Here is a 19304-nt window from a genome sequence, read left to right on the forward strand (position 1 = left end):
CCTACCACACATTTAAACGACAGAACAAGTATGTGATCAGTCTTTCCATTCACACACCAGTTTTCCCCATGCCTATATTTGATTTCGACATTTAACAACACTCTGCACTTGCCTAAAAGCCACCCACATGCTGCAGCGAGGCTGCATACGTTTTTAATTTGGCTTTCTGAGTTAGCACGCAGCCTCTGCAAGCACTCCAGTTTTCCCTCCAAAGGGCTCCGTCACAAAGTCCTACAGCACCTGCACAATTATTTGTATGGCCAAACAGGCCTACTAATTTTAAAAATATCATGTAGTCTTGTTCTTTGGAAGAAAGTTTTTGCACTTCAGGTAGATACAGAATAAAACCACTACCACAGACTCTATAAACCTTCCCCCATCTGTGTTATTCATGAGCTGCAGTGCCCCAGGACCCTGACAATACATGGGAGGATCATAACGTCAAGGGCTTTTGTTGAAAGTGCTGGATTCCATTTATTTTAATAGGCAAGATTACTGTATAATGTATCATTGAAATTAACTGGATCAGCTTTTCAAAAGCAGGAGTCCGGACAGTAAAAACAAACAATGTGCTGACAGACTCTACCCTCTCACGTGAAAACCAAGTAATCACAAAAGCACTTTGATATTGCCATCAGCTCCCTAGTCTGCACACCTAAAAATAGCTTTCAAGTCCCTAACGTACTCCCTTTCCCCTTTTTTTCTTCTTTGCTGGCTGAGTTTAGATGCAGCCTTCAAACCACTGCCAGCGGTATTTCTAGCTTTGATCAGACCTGGTAGAATCACCATTGCCCAGAACTTACAGCAAAGCTACGCGGAGGAGGAAGGGGGAAAGCTGTCCACGATCCTCTAGTAAGAAACAAAACCTCATTTTTATCTCCGTTTATTGCATGAACTTTGCAGACTTCTGTGTTTGATTGAGTAACTTTGCATTCCTGTGATCTAAACTTAGCAACCTCTCCACAACAGTGCCAGAAGGAAAAGGCTCTCCAAGAAGCTTTCAAATCTATATCAGTTATTTCAAGAGTGCCAGCAGCAAGGCTGTTGCAATATTAAGGTAAATATCACTAAGCTCAGTAATTAATTTATGAATTAAATGTTCATCTTTAACTCTCTATTTGTCCCTAAGCTGTTGCAGCGCCTTGCTTACTGAAGGCAAGTACTTCTCCTCTTGCTAAGAAAAATAAAGGTATTGCCTTGTTAAACAAGTGTGCGAGGACTCTGCAAACGTGCGCACGCACACGCCTTGAGAGTAGTGTTTCATTAGTCCCAACTGGGAGGGCAGATTAAAGAAAAATACCAGAAACCATACCTACAGCCTGACATATCTATGATATGTTGCAATGCTAGATCTTCTTTCCCACAGCACATATCAATACGCTATGCTCAGTTTTACTGAAGCGCTTGGCAGAAAGCATTCCTGACTCACAGCGATTCCTGTTCACTGGGCTGGCCAGAGGCTGGTCATACCTAATAAACTGCTATAAAATACACATGCACACACCACTTTGGATCAATGATTCCTCTGCTAAAGGATGTTACTGTGTAATACAGCTTTAAGTTTTCAACTTTGTCATATTTTCTAAACTCTGATCTCTTCAATTTACTTTCAGTTATGTGACATTCCCCTTTAGCGGAGTGAAAGCATGCATTAGCTAAACAATGTGGTTTGGATTTAGTGTTCCCATGCATCATCGCGAAAATGTTTGTCTCAGCAATAGTGTCATTATTGTTACTGGGAACAGCTGCTCTACCATGTCTTCTGATTGCAGAAAGCAGAGCATCTCCCTTCCCATACCAGTTTACAAGCAAGGAAATTAAAGCGGGCCCATCGAGTAGGAGGTTTATGAGTACACACCGTTCTGTACCTGGCTTCCTCCTACCGCGAAGGAAGCAGAAAGCGCGGCCCGGCAAGAACAGCAGCAAAATAAATCTTGTAAGTAGAAATGTAGTTTGGCTCCCTCCTCTGGCAGTTCTTCTGACTCTGGACCGGGGACTAACCCGAGGCAGAAATCCTCCTCTCAGGTGCAGTTTGGCTCCAGTAGTCGCGACATCCTTTGAGCGAGAATTAGAGCCGGGAGTTTGCTGCTGATCAAGCGGATGTTTAATGTCTCCCCTGAGTTTCTGAAGTGGGAAGATGTACCCCCCGGCTTCCCTGCCAGCACTCCCAGCCTTGCTGAATGTTTCCACATCCAGCTCGGTGCGGGTGATGGAGTCCCGCTGGGCTCGCCAGGAGTGTCACAGTGGCGATGCTGTCCTCTGCCGGCCCGTGCAGCTTGGCCCAGGCCAGCTGGACATTTTTAAGGAAAACTCACAAAACTTAGAGCTATTTGTGTGATTACACAGAGGAGAAGACTCTAATTCACCTTCCAGAACAAGATCTTCAGAAGGATTTAGGAAGGCTTTATTTTAAGGTGGATAGAATCTGTTTTCCAGAATATTAGACCGCTTTGAAATGTCTTAGGATGGGAATCCATGCTTTCAGTCACCAGGCATTTCTCAAGTCCACGCTTTGGTAACTTTTCAACTACACGAAGGCCACAGCTTTGGAATATATTTCTTTTCTGATTTAGAGCACAAAGTTCTATTTTTTGAAAGGATCTCAGATTCCCAACTCTGTTCCAGAAACAGGAATTAGGCACTCTGAACACTTGTATCAAACAAACTTAGTTTGAGTAGGGGAATTACATAGTCAATGCACTCCCATATAGCATATCAAAATGTGTAATAAAGCAGTTCAAACAGACATGGTAAACTACAAGGATCTTTGACAACTTTACCTGCAATATTTTTATTGAAATTTCTTTTTGGCCCCCAAATAACAATTTCCATCAACCACAAAAGCTGCAGTTTCAGTAAACTTCATAGGTGGGAAGAGATGGCGTTTCCTAGGTGAAAAAATACACACAAAAATGCAGGCACAATGCCAGAAATGTCACATCCTGTAGAAAAGTAGCAGAAAACCAAGTTTTTCCCATTTCTGCTTAGACAGATATATTCTGTACAGTCTGCTTACAGTCAGAGATATTGTGGTTTCTGCATAATTACTTTCCCCCAATCAAATTAAATCAAGCAAAAAAAAAAAATTCCCTTCAGCTAAAAGATAGAGAAACAGAATGCAGAGTAATGGCTAACAGCTGTGTAGGTAGGAGTGCAAGGGCAAGCCCAGGGAATCCAGCCTTCAGCCTTACAACAAGAGAGCTAAGTATGGTACAGATCTGAGAGGTGCAGGCATGAACAAAATGCCTTTAAAATTCCCAAACAGGCTAATTAATGGTATTTGTTAGCCCAGTCGTTTCTCTAGGAAAATTGTCTCATAGCTGTGTTCGAGGCAGAAATTAAGATTGCCGGGCAGCACTCCAGCTTCTGCCTCTCTGCCCCGCTTCTCCTCAAAGGAAATGGAGGGGACAGATCCTGACCTAACAAGACACCAGCATCCACCTGCTCTTCTTCAGTGAATTACCAGGAGGATTTAACTGCAGTACGGAAACTCTGCTCCTTCATTTTCCTTGGCAAAAGTGAAGCAAAGGCAAGAAAAGCCACCAACATCATCAGAACGGTCCCTGGGAGGAACATGGTATTCATCAGTCACAAATATGCAGGAAACCTACATATAATAAGGGATAAACAGCATCTCAGAGGAAAAGCACCTAGGTAGAGAACATGTTTTCATCCATGTTGGAGGAAGAAATCAGAGTACGTGTGTGGAGGGAACTGATCATGTGTGGGAGGATGTGCAGTGTGGCAGCAAAGATGTTGCTGACGACCATGAAGTATCATCACCCTCCATGTTATATCCCAGCCGTATCCACAGCCAAGGAAAAGAAATTCGTTACCAACAGCTTTCCTCCTCAAATCCTCCATGTCTTCTGTTTTTACTGTGGTTTACATTATAAAGTAACCTCTGGCAAAGATGGAGCAGCAAAACACAAGTGATGATGTGTCTAATCTCTTCATCATGTCAAAGAACCACTTCATTGCCCCACAATGGCCCTACACCAGTACATTGTAACATATGTGGAAGTGAAAAAATAGCTCTTTTTTTCAGTTTTGGTCTCACAGAAATTAGGCAGAAGCATAACTCTATCTTTTCCCACTGGAGGAGGATCTGGAGCCAACAGCAGCCAAGGCAAGAGAGAGCCCGGGGACCTCCCAACAACTCCTCAATATACATTTACAGCCTCACACAGTGTCTCTGGCAGAAACTTCTTGGGAAGGAAGGCAGTGGTCCTATCCTCAGGTCTCTCTGAAGAATGAATTCCACCTAGCCAGGAGGGCATGCCATTTAGGGCATGACATTTATAGCTCTCAGCAGACTCTGGGCTAACACATTCATAACAGCCCAGCTCCCTTCCTGCAATCGCTGGGGGGAGACGGGGAAGGCATGTCAGCTGCAGTGCGAAAGAATAGCTTGTTTTATTCTGGCGTGCAAGTATCATCATTACTGTGGGAGAAATGAAGGGGGGAAGCCAGTCCCTCAGCCCTCCGCGTTGCACACAATAAGTCGATCATCCCCATCAATGCCGTGCACCAAGTTCATCAGCCACATGTTCCTCAAACTGAATTCTGCGAGGGTTTCCCAGGCATGCACAGAGCTCTGCCTATGGCAAAGTGACAAAAGTATTACTCTAAGGAGAACTTTGTTTTGGAAACTTGCTTCCCAGCTACAGTTTGCTTCCTCTTTAACAACTTTAAAGCCAAGGAGTTTTCTTTGGTAGTTGTTTTTGGTTTTAGTCTCAACTGCTTACTCAAGTGGGGAAGACAACAGCTTCAGATTTAGGTCACCCACGTAAAAACGTGTTTGATGAGCTCATCTTGATCTTCAGTAGGTAACCATCCAGATCACAAAGAGTAGGAGAAAAATCCAGCCACGCTAAGCAGATCTGGAAGGTTTGGGGGGCTTTGATTGTTGGGGTTTTTTTAATAAAATTGGAATATCTGGGTGTTTTCTACATGATAGCACTGAGGTGCATTTGTAGGCCCATGAAAGTTCGAGCCAACATTGCTTGGCCGCAATCCTTGCTTTTGTAAGAACTGACATTGACCTTTTGTCTTCAAAGGGTCAGAATCATTCGTATGTATTACAAAACATAAAAACACTTTGTCCTTGTACAGCAACTCTCATCACTACAGTTTCCAAGTGTGGGCAGGTACTTAATTACTTTTATATTTGGTCCAAATTTACAGTTTTTCATCCATGCTTATTTCATGAGAGGAAATGGTACAGAAAAACACATAAATGAGAAACAGTATTAAAAAATTCTGAGCTGCTGCTGTCTTCATGCAAGCTTAGCAGATTATTTTCTTCTTTCCCTTCATTAACTTGTTACCCCCTTCTTTTTAACCTAATACAACATTTCTGTACTAGAAAAAAAAATAGATTTGAGAATCAATTATAATTCCCAAGGCAATTCTCAAGAAAAACATCATGGCAATTATTTTTTGCACCTTACCCATGCCACCTTTTTTAAAGTTTGCCAGGCAAGACACATTTCCTCCACTTTTAACATTATTGATGTACAAAACGGAAAAATAACTTATCATTTTTTCTGCCTGTGGGCAAGTCACCTCCAGATGGGACTGCACTGGATCTCATAGGGTAAGAGGCTGAACAGCACTCCTCTCCTTTAAGGGGTTCACAGCATTTCTCATCTTGGTCTTAACAGTTACGTGCTGAAAGAGCTGTAATTTTATGAGTAAGATGGAAAATCCAAATCCTAACTGCTTACGGTTATGAATACACTAATTCCATGACACATCACATTTCTGGAGGCTTGTTTCAGAGGATGGCTGCAGAGCATTCCCTTCCTGGTGTTGGTGAGAACAGCAGAACAGTAAAGTCATCCATGGTCCCCTCTGGGGATGAGGCACACAGGACTCATCACACAAGTACTCAGGCCACTGGGCACACACCGGGGCAAGACGAGGTGTTGTCAGAGCACCCCAGAATGCAATGCTTGCTCCCAGACAAAGTCTCTGTATGGGTTTCACTGGAGCGAGCAATGGACTAGCCAAAAAAGCCATTCGCTGCTTCTTTGCCAACCATTCAAAACATTATCATGGGTTTACTCAAAAAAGTCTAACAACAGCTCATTTATGCTGAAAGTAACAGGGAAACAAACTTTTCCATTCATCCCTTTCAAAAGGCTCTTACAGAATGTATCATAAAAGAGCTCTGGGGATTAAGCAAACCAAAAGCCTACCAGAATTGTCAGGTAGCGTCAGCTTTTCTCTAAAGGTGCCTGTTTCTGGGATGCGCTAGTGATCAGCTTTCCACCCCCTCTTCTCCCTTGCTCCCACACCACTTTGCTCTGCATTACAAAGCACAAGGGTATTGGCATAAACTCAGCATACTCCTCAGCAGCCTGGGACGCTCGCTGCAAGGTGATTTCGTGAATTGATAAGGAAATGGTGAGACTATAAATTGGATTTAAAAGGAACTTTGGCTGTATCGGTTATTAGTGTGTTTTCTAGTTTTATCGCTGCAGACAGCTGAGAACTAAAAAAGCACACAAGTTTGTGCTATATAATATCTTCAGATTGGTGCACGCTGCAGACTATGACTCAGAAATTTAGGTTTTAGTGCCTTAGCACATATCTTATTAATAATGTTTATGATAGCATCACCGTGAGGGAACAAGTATACATATCACATACGAGTATATGATACTGCACTTATTGATGTTACTCCTGCAGGCCACTGTGACCCAAATGATTTCCACTGTACAATTCTCATTCCAAGCAGATATTTCTCTTCCTAAAAGGTTCCTACAAACTGTTTCACTTATCAATGAAGCAAGTTCACAATTTTTATTAAATATTCACTCCCTTCCCATCTTCATGGTCCAAAAGGGCAGCTGACTACATTGCTATGAAGTAAGTTTGTGTGATCCAGCTGCCAACGGTTCATCCTTGAAAATTTGTTATAAAGCAGGCAAGCAGACAAGCCCTAACCAAATTTCCACTGATGATGCACGGACAATATTTTTCCCCATCCAGCTCCACAGAAGAAAATACTTTTATCCTTGTTTGCTCACAGATAGCTCCCAACTGCCACACAGTTAAGGCATTAAACCAGAAGTGGATAAAAAAAAAAATAAATCTCCACAAGAATAGACGTAGAATACTACGATCATTCAGGATGAAAGACACCATGCAAACTATGAAAGATTATGCTATTATAATAGAAAACTGGACATGTGTTTGTATTACAGTTATTGGAGGCATAATTCATATGGCTTTGCTCTGTGAACTACTATGCAGTAGGAGTTGCGTATGCATCTTCTCCTTTCCTCTAGGATATTCAAGGTGGAAATTAAGTCACTGCTTCTCCCACTCATGACCCACCACTCAAAGGACAGTCTTAAGATACCTTCCTGAAAGGATGAATTCACTCTTGTAGTCATATGAAATGCGGTACCATAAATACTTCATTTATCAGGAGATTTTATATGCCTTTTGAGAGTCCCCCATATGGCAAGGATTCCTTTAGTCTAATTCTTGTTTACCCTAGCATGTTACTTCCAGTGACTTTGTTGCTTATCTCGTCTGCAATATGATTTATGTTAACTCATTTCCTGTAAAAAGCATACACTAATAAAATGAAAAAATTGTGAAGAAAGAGCTGGCCAGCTTTGAATTGGCATGGGACATTTCATGAGTAACTAGATTCAAATCTTTTAAATCACTGTTTCAGTGAACCTTTAAGGCTCTGAAGGGCAATTTTCCCTTTTTCTACAGTTCCCGTAAGATCGTTTCATCGGTGCTGTTTCAATAAATCCCTGATGCAATAGATAACCTTGTACTAGAAAGGACCTAGGTCCTTTCTTTAAAGGACACCTGCTGTTCACGCTAAAGAAAGTAGGAACAATTTTCATGTCCATCCCAAATGTTCTTCAGAAACAGATGTTTAAAGAAAAAAGAAATCTGATAAATGGCCAGAAACATCACATGTCATCAATTTGATAGCATTTTTACCTTTTAATAGTTCCCTGGAACACCTCTGCATGGTCTGGCTTGGGCCTGCAAACCACTGGGAATCCACCATGGCTTGTACTTGCAAGGAGCCGAGCCAAGGAGGCAATGTTTTCCTTCAGGTGAAGGACTCTGACGCCAGGCTCCATGACGTCCCTGGCAGAGAACAATTCCAGGTTCAACCTGAAAGACACAAAGCAGACAGCCAAAGGAATATTTAGTAAACAGGAAATGAGGCGTACTGTACCACGTTAGCGTTCGACGAGTTTATAATGTGTTAGTAAATTACTTCAAGATGGAAATCAATCTGCTTTATTTGCAAATGCAAAAAAAAAAGTTAATTACCCAATAAAAGTGCTTATCAAGCATTGCCTTTCTTTGTGTAAGATACATGATAAATTCAACCATATGCATGACATGGTCATCCTAGGCAGGATACCATAAGACTCATTTATCAATTTATATGACTTTTCACATTAAAAAAAGATTTTTAATCTGAGCTGAAATCCTTTGGAATTCTGGCTGATATCAAATAGTTTAAAGTTAAGCACTTTGGAGAAGTTCAGGCTTACACTTATCATTGCAATAGGGTTTTTCTGCAGCAGTAGCAGCTAGAAAGATAGCTCCTTCAAAGACAGCTTACAAATCATATATGGATTTTTCAGTATTTTCTAACACTTTTCAGGTTCTAGGCAAAGTTTCAGGAAATACAAACATACAAGGTTGAAAAACATGTGTTCCCACTATACCTAACAGTAGGGTGAAATGAAAAAAAAATATATTTTCTGCAAAATTCAGGGGTAATTTCTATGGCATTACAGTAGGCCAGACTCTTACAACTGAAGTCAATTAACTGCTCCAGCTTTAAGCTTGTTTTATATTTTCTATTTTCAAAAAAACCCATTAATTATTCTGACTATCATCTGGACCCACCATAAGCTAGAATCTCCTGTTCAGACACAGGCTGACACAAACCACAGACAGAGACAACTGGAGCATAAATTTGCCCACATCCTGTCTTACCAAGGTACCTTTCATCCCTGTGGTAAAAGCAACTCTATCCATATGCTGTTAATTATTGCCCTCCCTCCTGAGAGACACAAGGTTATTTTTTCAAGCCAGTTACTCTGATGGTTTGTGATGTTACCACCTGCCTACAAGTAACTGGGCTGAGAAGACAATGTGCTTCATACATGGCACCTACACAGCTGTGAAACAAGTTTCTTCTTCTTCTGAACTGGGGTGGATTTAAATGAATCCTGAAAAAGAACAGTCTTATATGCATCAAATCATGTCATACCCATCCCCCATTTATATGAAACAGACTGCAGGCAATGAAAATTTGGAACACCATCTTATTGCAGATCCACGTTTCAAGGGACCAGAACACCAACTTCAGGCAAAATGAACCTCTCTGAACCACATTTTGCTTCCAAGTTAAAATGAGCGATAGTTTACCTTGAAATCAAAGTGGCTAGGTGCAGAATTTAGTATCAACAAATGAAAACAAAACCTAAAGACCCCAAAGAGATGCAGTTTTTCATTCTTAATCTCACTCAGTGCTACCAGTTGATGATGCAGTACAAGTGATGGAACTCAGTGGGAACCACAGATGCTGCTCAGGATGAGTCGCTGTCAGAACTGTGCTGCTGCGGCTGTTTGTTGCATAAAACACTCCACCAGAGGAATTTTATTTTTCCTAAATGAGTAGATTCCCGTTCATCCTCTGCCTCTTTTCCATCTCCATAGGCCAGATAAAAATCTGCATTTGCCTGCCTTAAGCTTTGTCTAGAAATACTGTACAGTGTATTACTATTAAAAGTACTGCACTTAGCACAGTGGACACAATGTGAAAACATGATTAATGATAATAGCTACTTCCTGAATTACATTAAATATGTGCAAACCCTAAATGCTTTTTAAATAAAAGCAACATGCATACTGTTACATTCCAGCAGTTTCTAGAGTGTATTTCTTAGCAGTATGTAGGTTTTCCATCTTCACAACTTTACAGTTTTGCTCTGTTGCACAGGAAGCAAATGTTCCACATTATTGCAGAAAGTCCATGAAACATCCTTAGGTTTTTTCAAATCAGCCATTTGTATAAAAGCGAGGGATAGCTCGTTATACGGTTCTGTGATCTTGGCTTTGTCTAGGATTATAAAGTGTCTGCATTGTCTACATCGACTATACATCTTGTACTATCGTCAGTCAGCTTTTCCAGAGGTAGGAACACACTAAGGACTGGCGCTGATTCACTGCTTGTTGTCAGTGACATTTCTTTCAATGAGTCTTCTGTCTGTTGCTGTAAAGAATAACCTTGCTTTGGGGATGGAGGAGACAAGCAGGCAAGAGTTGTTTTATGAAAGACTGTTACAAGGCCAAGGCATCTTTAAATAGAATTGGGCAAAGAAAGCCTTTAACAATATATTGCTTCTCAGAAAAACACCAAGCCAAACTGGAGCTGTATCTATAGGATCATAAGAATCAAGGATCATTCAAGGCAGAAGGGACCTCAGCGGTAGACTCAGCCATGAGCTCAAACCATGTGCTTGGGCCTTTCTCCAGTCAGGTCTTAAAAACGTCCAAGGATGGAGGCTGCACAGCTACCCCAGGCAGCCTGTGCCACTACCCCACTGTCCTCATGGTGAAAAGGGATTTCCTCACATCCACTATGAACATCTCTTGCTTCAACTTGAGCCTCTTGTTTCTCATCCACCATGCACCATTGTGAAGACCGTGGCTCCATCTTCTCAATGATCTCTAATAGTTATGGGGCAGGGGAGGAGTGGGGAGGGAAGCACTGCTAGGTGCCTCCAAAGCCTCCTCACCTCCAGGCTGAACAAGCCCCAGACCTGCAGCCTCACAGCACAAGCAGTCCAGCCCTGACCATCCCAGTTTGGCAACTTCTGCAATTCTGTTGAAAGTACACTCTGTTGTCTCCTCCATGTCATCTATGAAAATGTTAAACAAGCCAGATCCAGGGATAGACCCTGCAGTGCTCCACTTGTTACTCCTCCAGGCAGCATATGATCCATTAACCACCACCTTCTAAGGCCAGGCACCCAACCAGTTATTTTACCACCCGGTTGTTCAGCCTCTAAACTGTAACATCTTATCTTGGGTCCAAGAACATTATGCAAGGCAGTGTCAAAAGCCTTGCTAAATTCAAGGAAAATTACACCCACCGCTCTCCCCTCATCCATAAACCCACTCATTTCTGCATAGAAGGCAATCAGGTCAGTCAGGCATGGTTTACCCTTGGTCAATCCATGCTGACTGTTCCTGATAACCACCTTCTCCTTCAAGTGCCCAGAAATCTGTTCCAAGAGGACTCACTTCATGATTCTCCCAGTGACTGAAGCAAGGCTGACAGACCTGTAGTTTTCTAGGCTGATCTTCTGGTCTTTTTTTAACACAGGCACAACACTTGCCATTCTGTCATCACCGGGGAATCTCCCTCAATCTCCACAACCTTTCAAAGATGAAAGACAGCAGCCTTGCAAAGATATTGGCCACTTATCTCAGCATCCTTAAATGCAGCCTATCTGGTCTCATAGACCTCCAAGGCTCAAGTTTTCACAAGTAATCCCTCAATCAGTCCTTAGCTACTGCTGGTAGTTCTCCTTGAATCCTTACACTAAATTCAGAGATCTAGCAGTCCTTGTTGTTAGACAGTGAAGCAAACAAGGCATTGAACATCTTACCTATGGCTGCTATTACTAAATCATGCATCCTCCTCCATCTGCTTCCAGAGCACTAAACCTATTCAGCAAATGCAGGGGTGAAAGTGGAGAAGGAACCATTTTCTTACTGCCAGAAGTGACAGGTCTCCAGCCTTCCCCATCCTGGCAGTTTCCATTTGCCACCCACAACCTGCCATGGTCTTCTGGCACCCCGCCTTCTGTGTAGCTGGGGGTTCAGTGTCATGGGGGTTCACCCATGTTAAATGGGTGCTTAACATGCCCTTACCAGGATCAGCCTTGCCAGCAGCAGCCAAGATCCAAAGATGGCAAAGAAAACTCACAGAAGAGCCAGAAGGAGAGTACAAACAGCTAACAGGAGCCTAAAAACCATCCCAAACACCTACATGCACAGTAGCCCACCAATGGCCGTGCCAGCTGCCCAGGCCATGCTCACAGCCCCCCAAGTAGCAGGGCTGCCCAAGGACCAGTTAGACACCAAAAGTATGCCATGCCCAGGCATCAGCCCCTGCAGGCAGGGTCCCCATTGTTGGTGGGTCCCTTCTCCTGCACAACTATGAGCCTGCCCAAATGTGCCTCCCAAGGACACTTTGCTTAGCTGGTGGGTGCCACTGCTACTGCACACCTGTGTTTATGCAACAAAGCCCTCGTTTTCACCATGCAATTTCAAGCAAGGACATTTCATTTACCATTTTGAAAATGCCTCTTTATATGGAATAACAAGAGTTACTTACATTTGGATTTTATCAAGTAGATCTTTCTTGCATGATTAGATTTACCTCAGGGGGAGAGACAGAGCTGTATCCACACTACTAAAATAGATGTAGCATAAATTTTTCTTTTATAGGGCACGTGAGAACATTTTCTCCAAAATGTAATTCACTATAGTAGCGTAATGTGTTAAAGTATTAAGGCTGTTTCACCAAAGTTATGATATCCAAGTTTCAGGTTCCTTTCAAGAGCACATCCATGAGACTGGATATAACATGGAACGAAGACAATCTGCCTTATGACCTAAATAAGACAGTCATTTGGTAAGAAGCCAATATCCCTGAATGGTAAACTGTCTTGAAATGATTCATGGAAATGTAGTTTGGGCCCTGTTGCTATTAAATCCAATGGACGTTTTCCCACTGAAATAAATTGTTAAGGACCTAACCATAACAGATCTAATCATAACATGGAGGTTTCCTTAGACAACACACAGTACAAGAGAACTTTTATTCAAATAGGATTTACGCTATATTTTATGCAAGTTTCAAATGATTAAAAGGACTTAAAAGGAGGTGGGAGAGAAGCCTAATCCTAACTCAAACGCACTCCAAAGACCAAGGTGCATGAGAACACAAGTAGTGCTGCTTGCTTGGATTTATTCACAGATTTGCCCTCATCTTTTTTTAGCTGGCGCTCCTGTCCTCCTCTTTCTGCACTGAGAATGTTTACCCATTGACTCACCACAGGCTGTCCTGCTCAGGACAGCCCTAGGTTTTGTTTGGGCTTCTTGTAAACCATTGTTTTATTGCCCTGACTGGCCACTGCATCTTGTATAAATAGTTCTCAGGAGGTTGTTTTGGGGTTTGCTTAATGCTTGGGGTGATTTTTAGTCTGAGCATAGTCAGGACTCGGAACAAGTGAGAGGGTGGGCTGGTTAGCTTAGGGGAACATCATCAGCCTGGAGGTCATTAAAATTACTTACCTGTGTTATAAACATCAGCAAGTATTAGAGCTATACAGTTGTAGCATTTTCTGAGACTAGAGCATTCTTTTTTTAAAATACACTTCATTTGGCCAAAAAACCTGAACATATTTATTGCATAATTTTCATTCTAGTACAGAACCAGCTACATTGCTACAAAGACCTGTAGCTGCTACTGCATTATAAATGCAGTTTATTTATATTAGCTTTTTTTTGCTCTAACATCTTTAAAGAAACCCCACTGTGAATAAATTCACGACATTGCAGGAAATTGCTTACATTTAAATAGAAGTTCTTTTTTTTTCTGAAAAAGTTATAAAAAAAGATTTCTACATAATTGTGACAGGCCTGCCAGTTTTCTTTTCAACAAGACATTTGGTAAAAGTGAACTATGAAAAAGCTTATCCAAAAGTTACATGCCAATATTGATCTCACTATATAACAGAATAGTATATATGTAGTACAGAAACGTTAATCATGTGCAGATGACTGAATTTCGGTAGTTTTGCAAGTGAATTCTGTGAAAGAAATGGTTCTTTAAGTATGTTCAGAGAATACCACTGAGATCAATAAAGGGAAACAAAATGCTCTGTAAAACCTCCTTATGCTGGAAAAGGACACCACTTAAATTAAATTAATTTTAAAATCTATTTGCTCCACTCAGTGCTAACCCCTGAAACAGACACATTTAAACTGATTTAAAGTTAAATTAAACCGATAAAATCACTGTGTGCATTGGTGTAAGTGCATGCACACTAGTGATGTGCTTTTGATTAATTAGATCTATTTAAAACCAGTTTTCAGTGGAACTGTGCACGGCAGACAAGGCCTACGACCCCTTGCTGTCTCTATTTTAGTTGAACGCTAAACTGAGCGACAAATTCTTCTAGTTAAATCAGGAGCCAAAGGTTTGGCAGAGTTCAGTCTCCATTCAGTGTAGCTACAAATATTTACATTGACCGTAAGACGACAAGCTTCCCAGCATCCCCTGCTCCTGGCTCCCTCAATATCCTTAAGTGAGGGGACATTTAGCTATTCAGTCTAAAGGCCTTTTGATAGTACAGCACTTACTGTGAAATGTGTTGTTTGGGTTAGCTGAATGTCTCTGTCACTTATTTCCCAGAGAGGATTTGAAAGTTATATACGTTTAGCAACTACTGTACGCTAAAGACAAATGGATTTCCACAAGGCCTCATAATCTGCTGGGAAACTGTCTCTCTCTAATGCTTGAAAAATTGCAGGACAAAAAAGAAACAAAGGAAACAGATAAGAAAGTCTTTGCGTTTTGGAAAAGAGAAGGATTGGGGGGGAGGAGGGGGAGGATGTTGAATGTTGGGGGGGTTCTGCCAAGAGTTTGCTTTTCTGTTCCTTTCTCCCTTATGAAGGTTTTCCCACCAGCACTGTCAGTATAAAATACTACCAAGTTAGAAAAATAGCAGCTCCTATCCACTTTGCATAGACATAGCTGTTTATACAAGGGCATCTAGCTTTAAAAAAAATGAATTAGGTTGTGCATGAGACCTTGGGATAAGCAAGTAGAGGATCATGTGAGTGGATCCACATATGTTGGAATTACTCGAACAGCAGCTTAAAAACTACAGTGTCGGCGCACCACATGCGAAACCATAGGTAAGAACATAAAGGTCATAGTTCTTGACTTGGATTGCACAGTGCAAGTCCAAAAACAAATTTACAAATCGTAACTAGCAGCCTACTTTAGCCATGGCAGTATTAAGGACAGTACAGATACCTAAGTATTCAGAGCTATTGACAGTGCCTGCTCACTACTTCCACCCAAACCTGAAGGCATCTAAATGCACTTGGTGTTTCTGTTCAGAACTGTGCATTTCCCCGCATGATTAGCAATGTGTGTGGAAATGTCTCAGTCCAAACAAGCAGCTGTCTGGCACACACCAGCTCTCAGCCCTTACACCTGTATCGGCAGCACTACAAGTCCAACACAAGGCACTGCACCATGGCCGTTAAGAGTGGCATCCAACAGATATGACCTGTAAAAGACTGCACTGGGTGGAAATGTGAGAGATCTGAAATGAGTTCTCACCTCAGCTGTCGGGGATCCAAACCCTCACCTGGAATCTCCAAGACACGGGGGATGCTGCAGCACCCAGGCTCTCAGGGGGCAGGGAGCAAACACCCTCCTGCCGAAGCTGCTCAGCTGAATGGCCAGGAAAGGAAGACCCCTGCAAGCAACACCTATCTGGATCTAGAGACAACACATATAAATCACAGAATCACAGAATGGCAAGGGTTGGAAGGGACTTCCGGAGATCATCTAGTCCAACCCTCCTGCTAAAGCAGGTTCACCTAGAACATGTTACACAGGACTTCATAGAATCACAGAATGTTTTGGGTTGGAAGGGACCCCTAGCTAGAGGTCATCTAGTCCAACCCCCCTGCAGGGAGCAGGGACACCGCTAACTAGATCAGGTTGCTCAGAGCCCCATCCAACCTGGCCTTGAATGTTTCCGGGGATGGGGCCTCCACCACCTCTCTGGGCAACTTGTTCCAGTGTTTCACCACCCTCATTGTAACGAATTTCTTCCTTCTAGCCAGTCTAAACCTACCCTGGTTTAATTTAAAACCATTACCTCTTGTCCTGTCACAGCTGGCCCTACTAAAAAGATTTTCTCCATCTTTCTCATAGACCCCCTTTAGGTACTGAAAGGCCACAATCAGGTCTCCCCGCAGCCTTCTCTTCTCCAGGCTGAACAACCCCGACTCTCTCAGCCTGTCCTGTCCTGGAGAGGTGTTGCAGCCCTCGGACTTCGTCCAGGCGGGCTTTAAATATCTCCAGAGAAGACGCCTACAGAGAGAAAGATCCAAAAAGAGATTAGCTATCTTGATGTCTAATGGGTTAACTCCGGTGGACATACTACTTATTATTACTGTATTCAGAATGGGAATGATTCAGCTATCCTTATATTTTCCAAATTATTATCTGAGCCTGTAGGAATCTATTCCCCCCCCCAAAAAAAAAAAAAAAGTGTTAAGTTTGTGTTAAATCCATCTGCCCTGGCATTATAACCAACCAGAGGCAAAGAAAGTCATTTCTCAAAATGACACCAGTACAAGCTATTTAAATTCAAAGAAATGTTTCAACAAACTTCCATAGGAATAAAGTGAGAGAAGCAAGTAAATTGAAGCACTAAAATAAATACCTCATGATCTTGCTTAGAACCAAACAAACAGGGAAATGCATGTTCTCTGGATAGATCATTGCAGAGCAATTTCCAAGGGAAATTCGCAAAATACTAAGCTGGCTCTTGCAGTCTGAATGCAATGACATGATGAGTTTCTTGCAAACTTATGCCAAAAAAACTAATCCAAACTGGAAAGACGAGAGGAAAGCTCCTATGAGACAGTTTTTATAAAAGCTTCATTCAGGGCCTCCACCCTCATGTACTGTACCAGCCACCTTAGTTTTTCCACTCTGCCTGGTCCAAGAAAGCACTGACTAGTATATTAAAAATGCTGGCTTTAAAATGCTTGGGAATGGACATTGACAGCAATATACATTTTAATAATCAGACACAGATTATCAGATGACCTTTTAGTCAAAATGAGGTACAGAGATTTAGGTCTAACAGACTACAGAATGAGTAAACTAAAGTAATATGGATGGGAAAAAATACGAAAAAGATTTCAGATTGCTCAGTCCCTCCAAGAATCAGGCACTTTCTAGTGGAAAAGTATAGTCAGGTTATTAAAACATAACATTGGGTATCTGGAGATACAGATTATACCCTGTTCCCAGTCCAGTAAATAGAAGCTTTTGACACTTACAACCAGGATTTCAAGCAAAAGCACTTCTCCTTCCAGCTGTACAATTAATTTCCTTGGGAAAGGCATTTAACCCCTCAAATGTCACCATTCCCATTTCTAAAACAAATCTAGCCCACTTCTTACACCACAAGCACATTGGGAACTATAATTAATTTTTCATAAAAATACTGCAAAGCTACAACTTTCTACATATATTCATAATTTTAAAAAAATATTTCTTTAAGTAAGCCCCCTGCTCTCTAAGTACCGTTCACGTGCAGCACATGTTTTTCCCTCGGTTATGACTTATGGCGAGGACCCACCACTACAAGTGGAGAATATGTGTGTGCTTACATCCCAGTAAAAAATAAGATCATGAATGCTGGTATTACTTATAGAATCACAGAATAGAATCATAGAATTGTTTAGGTTGGAAAAGACCTTTAAGTTCATCAAGTCCAGCCATTAACCTAACCCTGCCATCCCACCACTAAACCATCTCCCTAAGCACCTCGTCTACCCATCTTTTAAATACCTCCAGGGATGGGGACTCCACCACTTCCCTGGGCAGCCTGTTCCAATGCTTGACAAGCATTATCTGCTCTTCCAGAAAATGAGTGCTGATTTCTCTGCACCTGACGGCTTATTTATCATGAAACACAGTCAATATATGCACCCGAAATTCTGAGAACAGATTTTGTGTGTCTGACTTGCTTTCTCTCTCTCCTTCCTTATCCCCAACACCAGGGCTCAGCTTCCTCAGGCTTTTTCCATCTGCTGTCGCTTTCATCTCCCACTCACCTACTGTCACAACTCCACGTATTGAATGGGAGCAGCTAATAAAACTATGCTCATGGCTTTATGGCTTTTCATAAAACTACTCCATTCTGTGCCTTTTTTTTTGCCTTACTTCTGCTGTGGCTCTGTGTACGCCCAGTGTACTGAAGAACAAGCCTCCCTTGTGATTGTGTGAAATAGCATTTAACAGCTTCGCAGAACTGGTATTATTTCTAAAAAGGGTATTTCGTTTCTCAAACATGCTGAAATTCATTAAAGTATTTGGTGCCATCTGTTTCCTCTTTGTAAATAAATAAATCTTTCCATCATGGCAACCGCTATGACAAGCTACTAATATTTATGAGGATGTAGCAACACTCACAGGAACAGAAAAAGTGACATATATGTGAACAGCAAAGAGAATCCATTTCAGCTTAAGGTGACTTGGAAGCAGTCCCCAGAATGAAGATGATATCCTTACACGCGACTCAGGAACACGGAGGTATAATTCTTACATAAACGGATGTCTGGATTCCCATATCCAGCAAAGACCCCCCAGGGGTTTGCAGACTTCTTCGAGTCAGACCCACCACTCCTTGAATGAGTTCAAACAGTTGTTCAATGACATCTTCATGAGATCGGCCGCTCTGCCGGCACAGCTGGCTTTCCGGTGAGGTTGGCCGGCTTTAAGTGGAAACTGTCAGTATCTGCCAAATGGTGGCCAGACACCAGAGCAGACTTAACCAATTAGTGGAATACCCCATCCGATGGCTGGATGCGATTTCTCTCTGGGTGTGGGTGCATGCTCCACCTGCGTGCTACCACATCCGAAGGCTGCGGTGGTACCCGTGCAGGCAGCCTGTCCTCCCAGGTGAGCCAAAAGGGAGCCGGTCTCCTCCTCGCTGGGCCAGCAGAAGCCGTTTCGTTTCCCACAGCTGAAAGTCGCTGTGTGCATGTTTTACAAAGGGGCCTGTAGGAGCCGGGGCGGCTTGCTCACTGCCTACCAGTGAGCTGTGAAACACGGGTGATTAGTTCCAGATGCTGCTTCAGCACCTTTCCTGCTGCAGAAAGTATGCAGAAGTCACCTTCTTTCAGTTTCATGGGACTCCCCAGAAATGAAAAACACACCAAAAGTCAGGATGGATTTTTTATCCCTCCCTCAACATCAGGCAGGCTGCAGTGGCAACTGAGATGTCTGTGGAAAGACTTCTCCATGAGCCAAAGTGATCTGTGTTCGACTCACTATGGACCTTACAGCAAGAACCAGAACCTCATATTAAGTTCCCATCTCATGTCACAGCATGTCCGATACTTGCAGCAGGTTTGCCAACCCTGTGACAGTCCCATTCCCACTCTAACAGGGACCTTGC

General features: G+C 42.3%; 1 protein-coding gene across 1 annotated transcript in view; it reads right to left on the reverse strand.

Annotated features, from left to right (window-relative positions):
- LOC118452454 (chloride channel protein D-like) overlaps nucleotides 1–19304 on the reverse strand; it is an 81340-nt gene that overhangs the window by 9047 nt on the left and 52989 nt on the right. Inside the window, exon 13 of the mRNA XM_035895879.1 lies at nucleotides 7978–8157. Within this exon, the coding sequence (XP_035751772.1) occupies nucleotides 7978–8157 (180 nt within the window). The remainder of the gene's footprint in view (nucleotides 1–7977; nucleotides 8158–19304) is intronic.

This window comes from Egretta garzetta, unplaced genomic scaffold (assembly GCF_000687185.1).
Source record: "Egretta garzetta isolate BGI_Z169 unplaced genomic scaffold, ASM68718v1 scaffold36, whole genome shotgun sequence".
Classification (NCBI taxonomy): domain Eukaryota; kingdom Metazoa; phylum Chordata; class Aves; order Pelecaniformes; family Ardeidae; genus Egretta; species Egretta garzetta.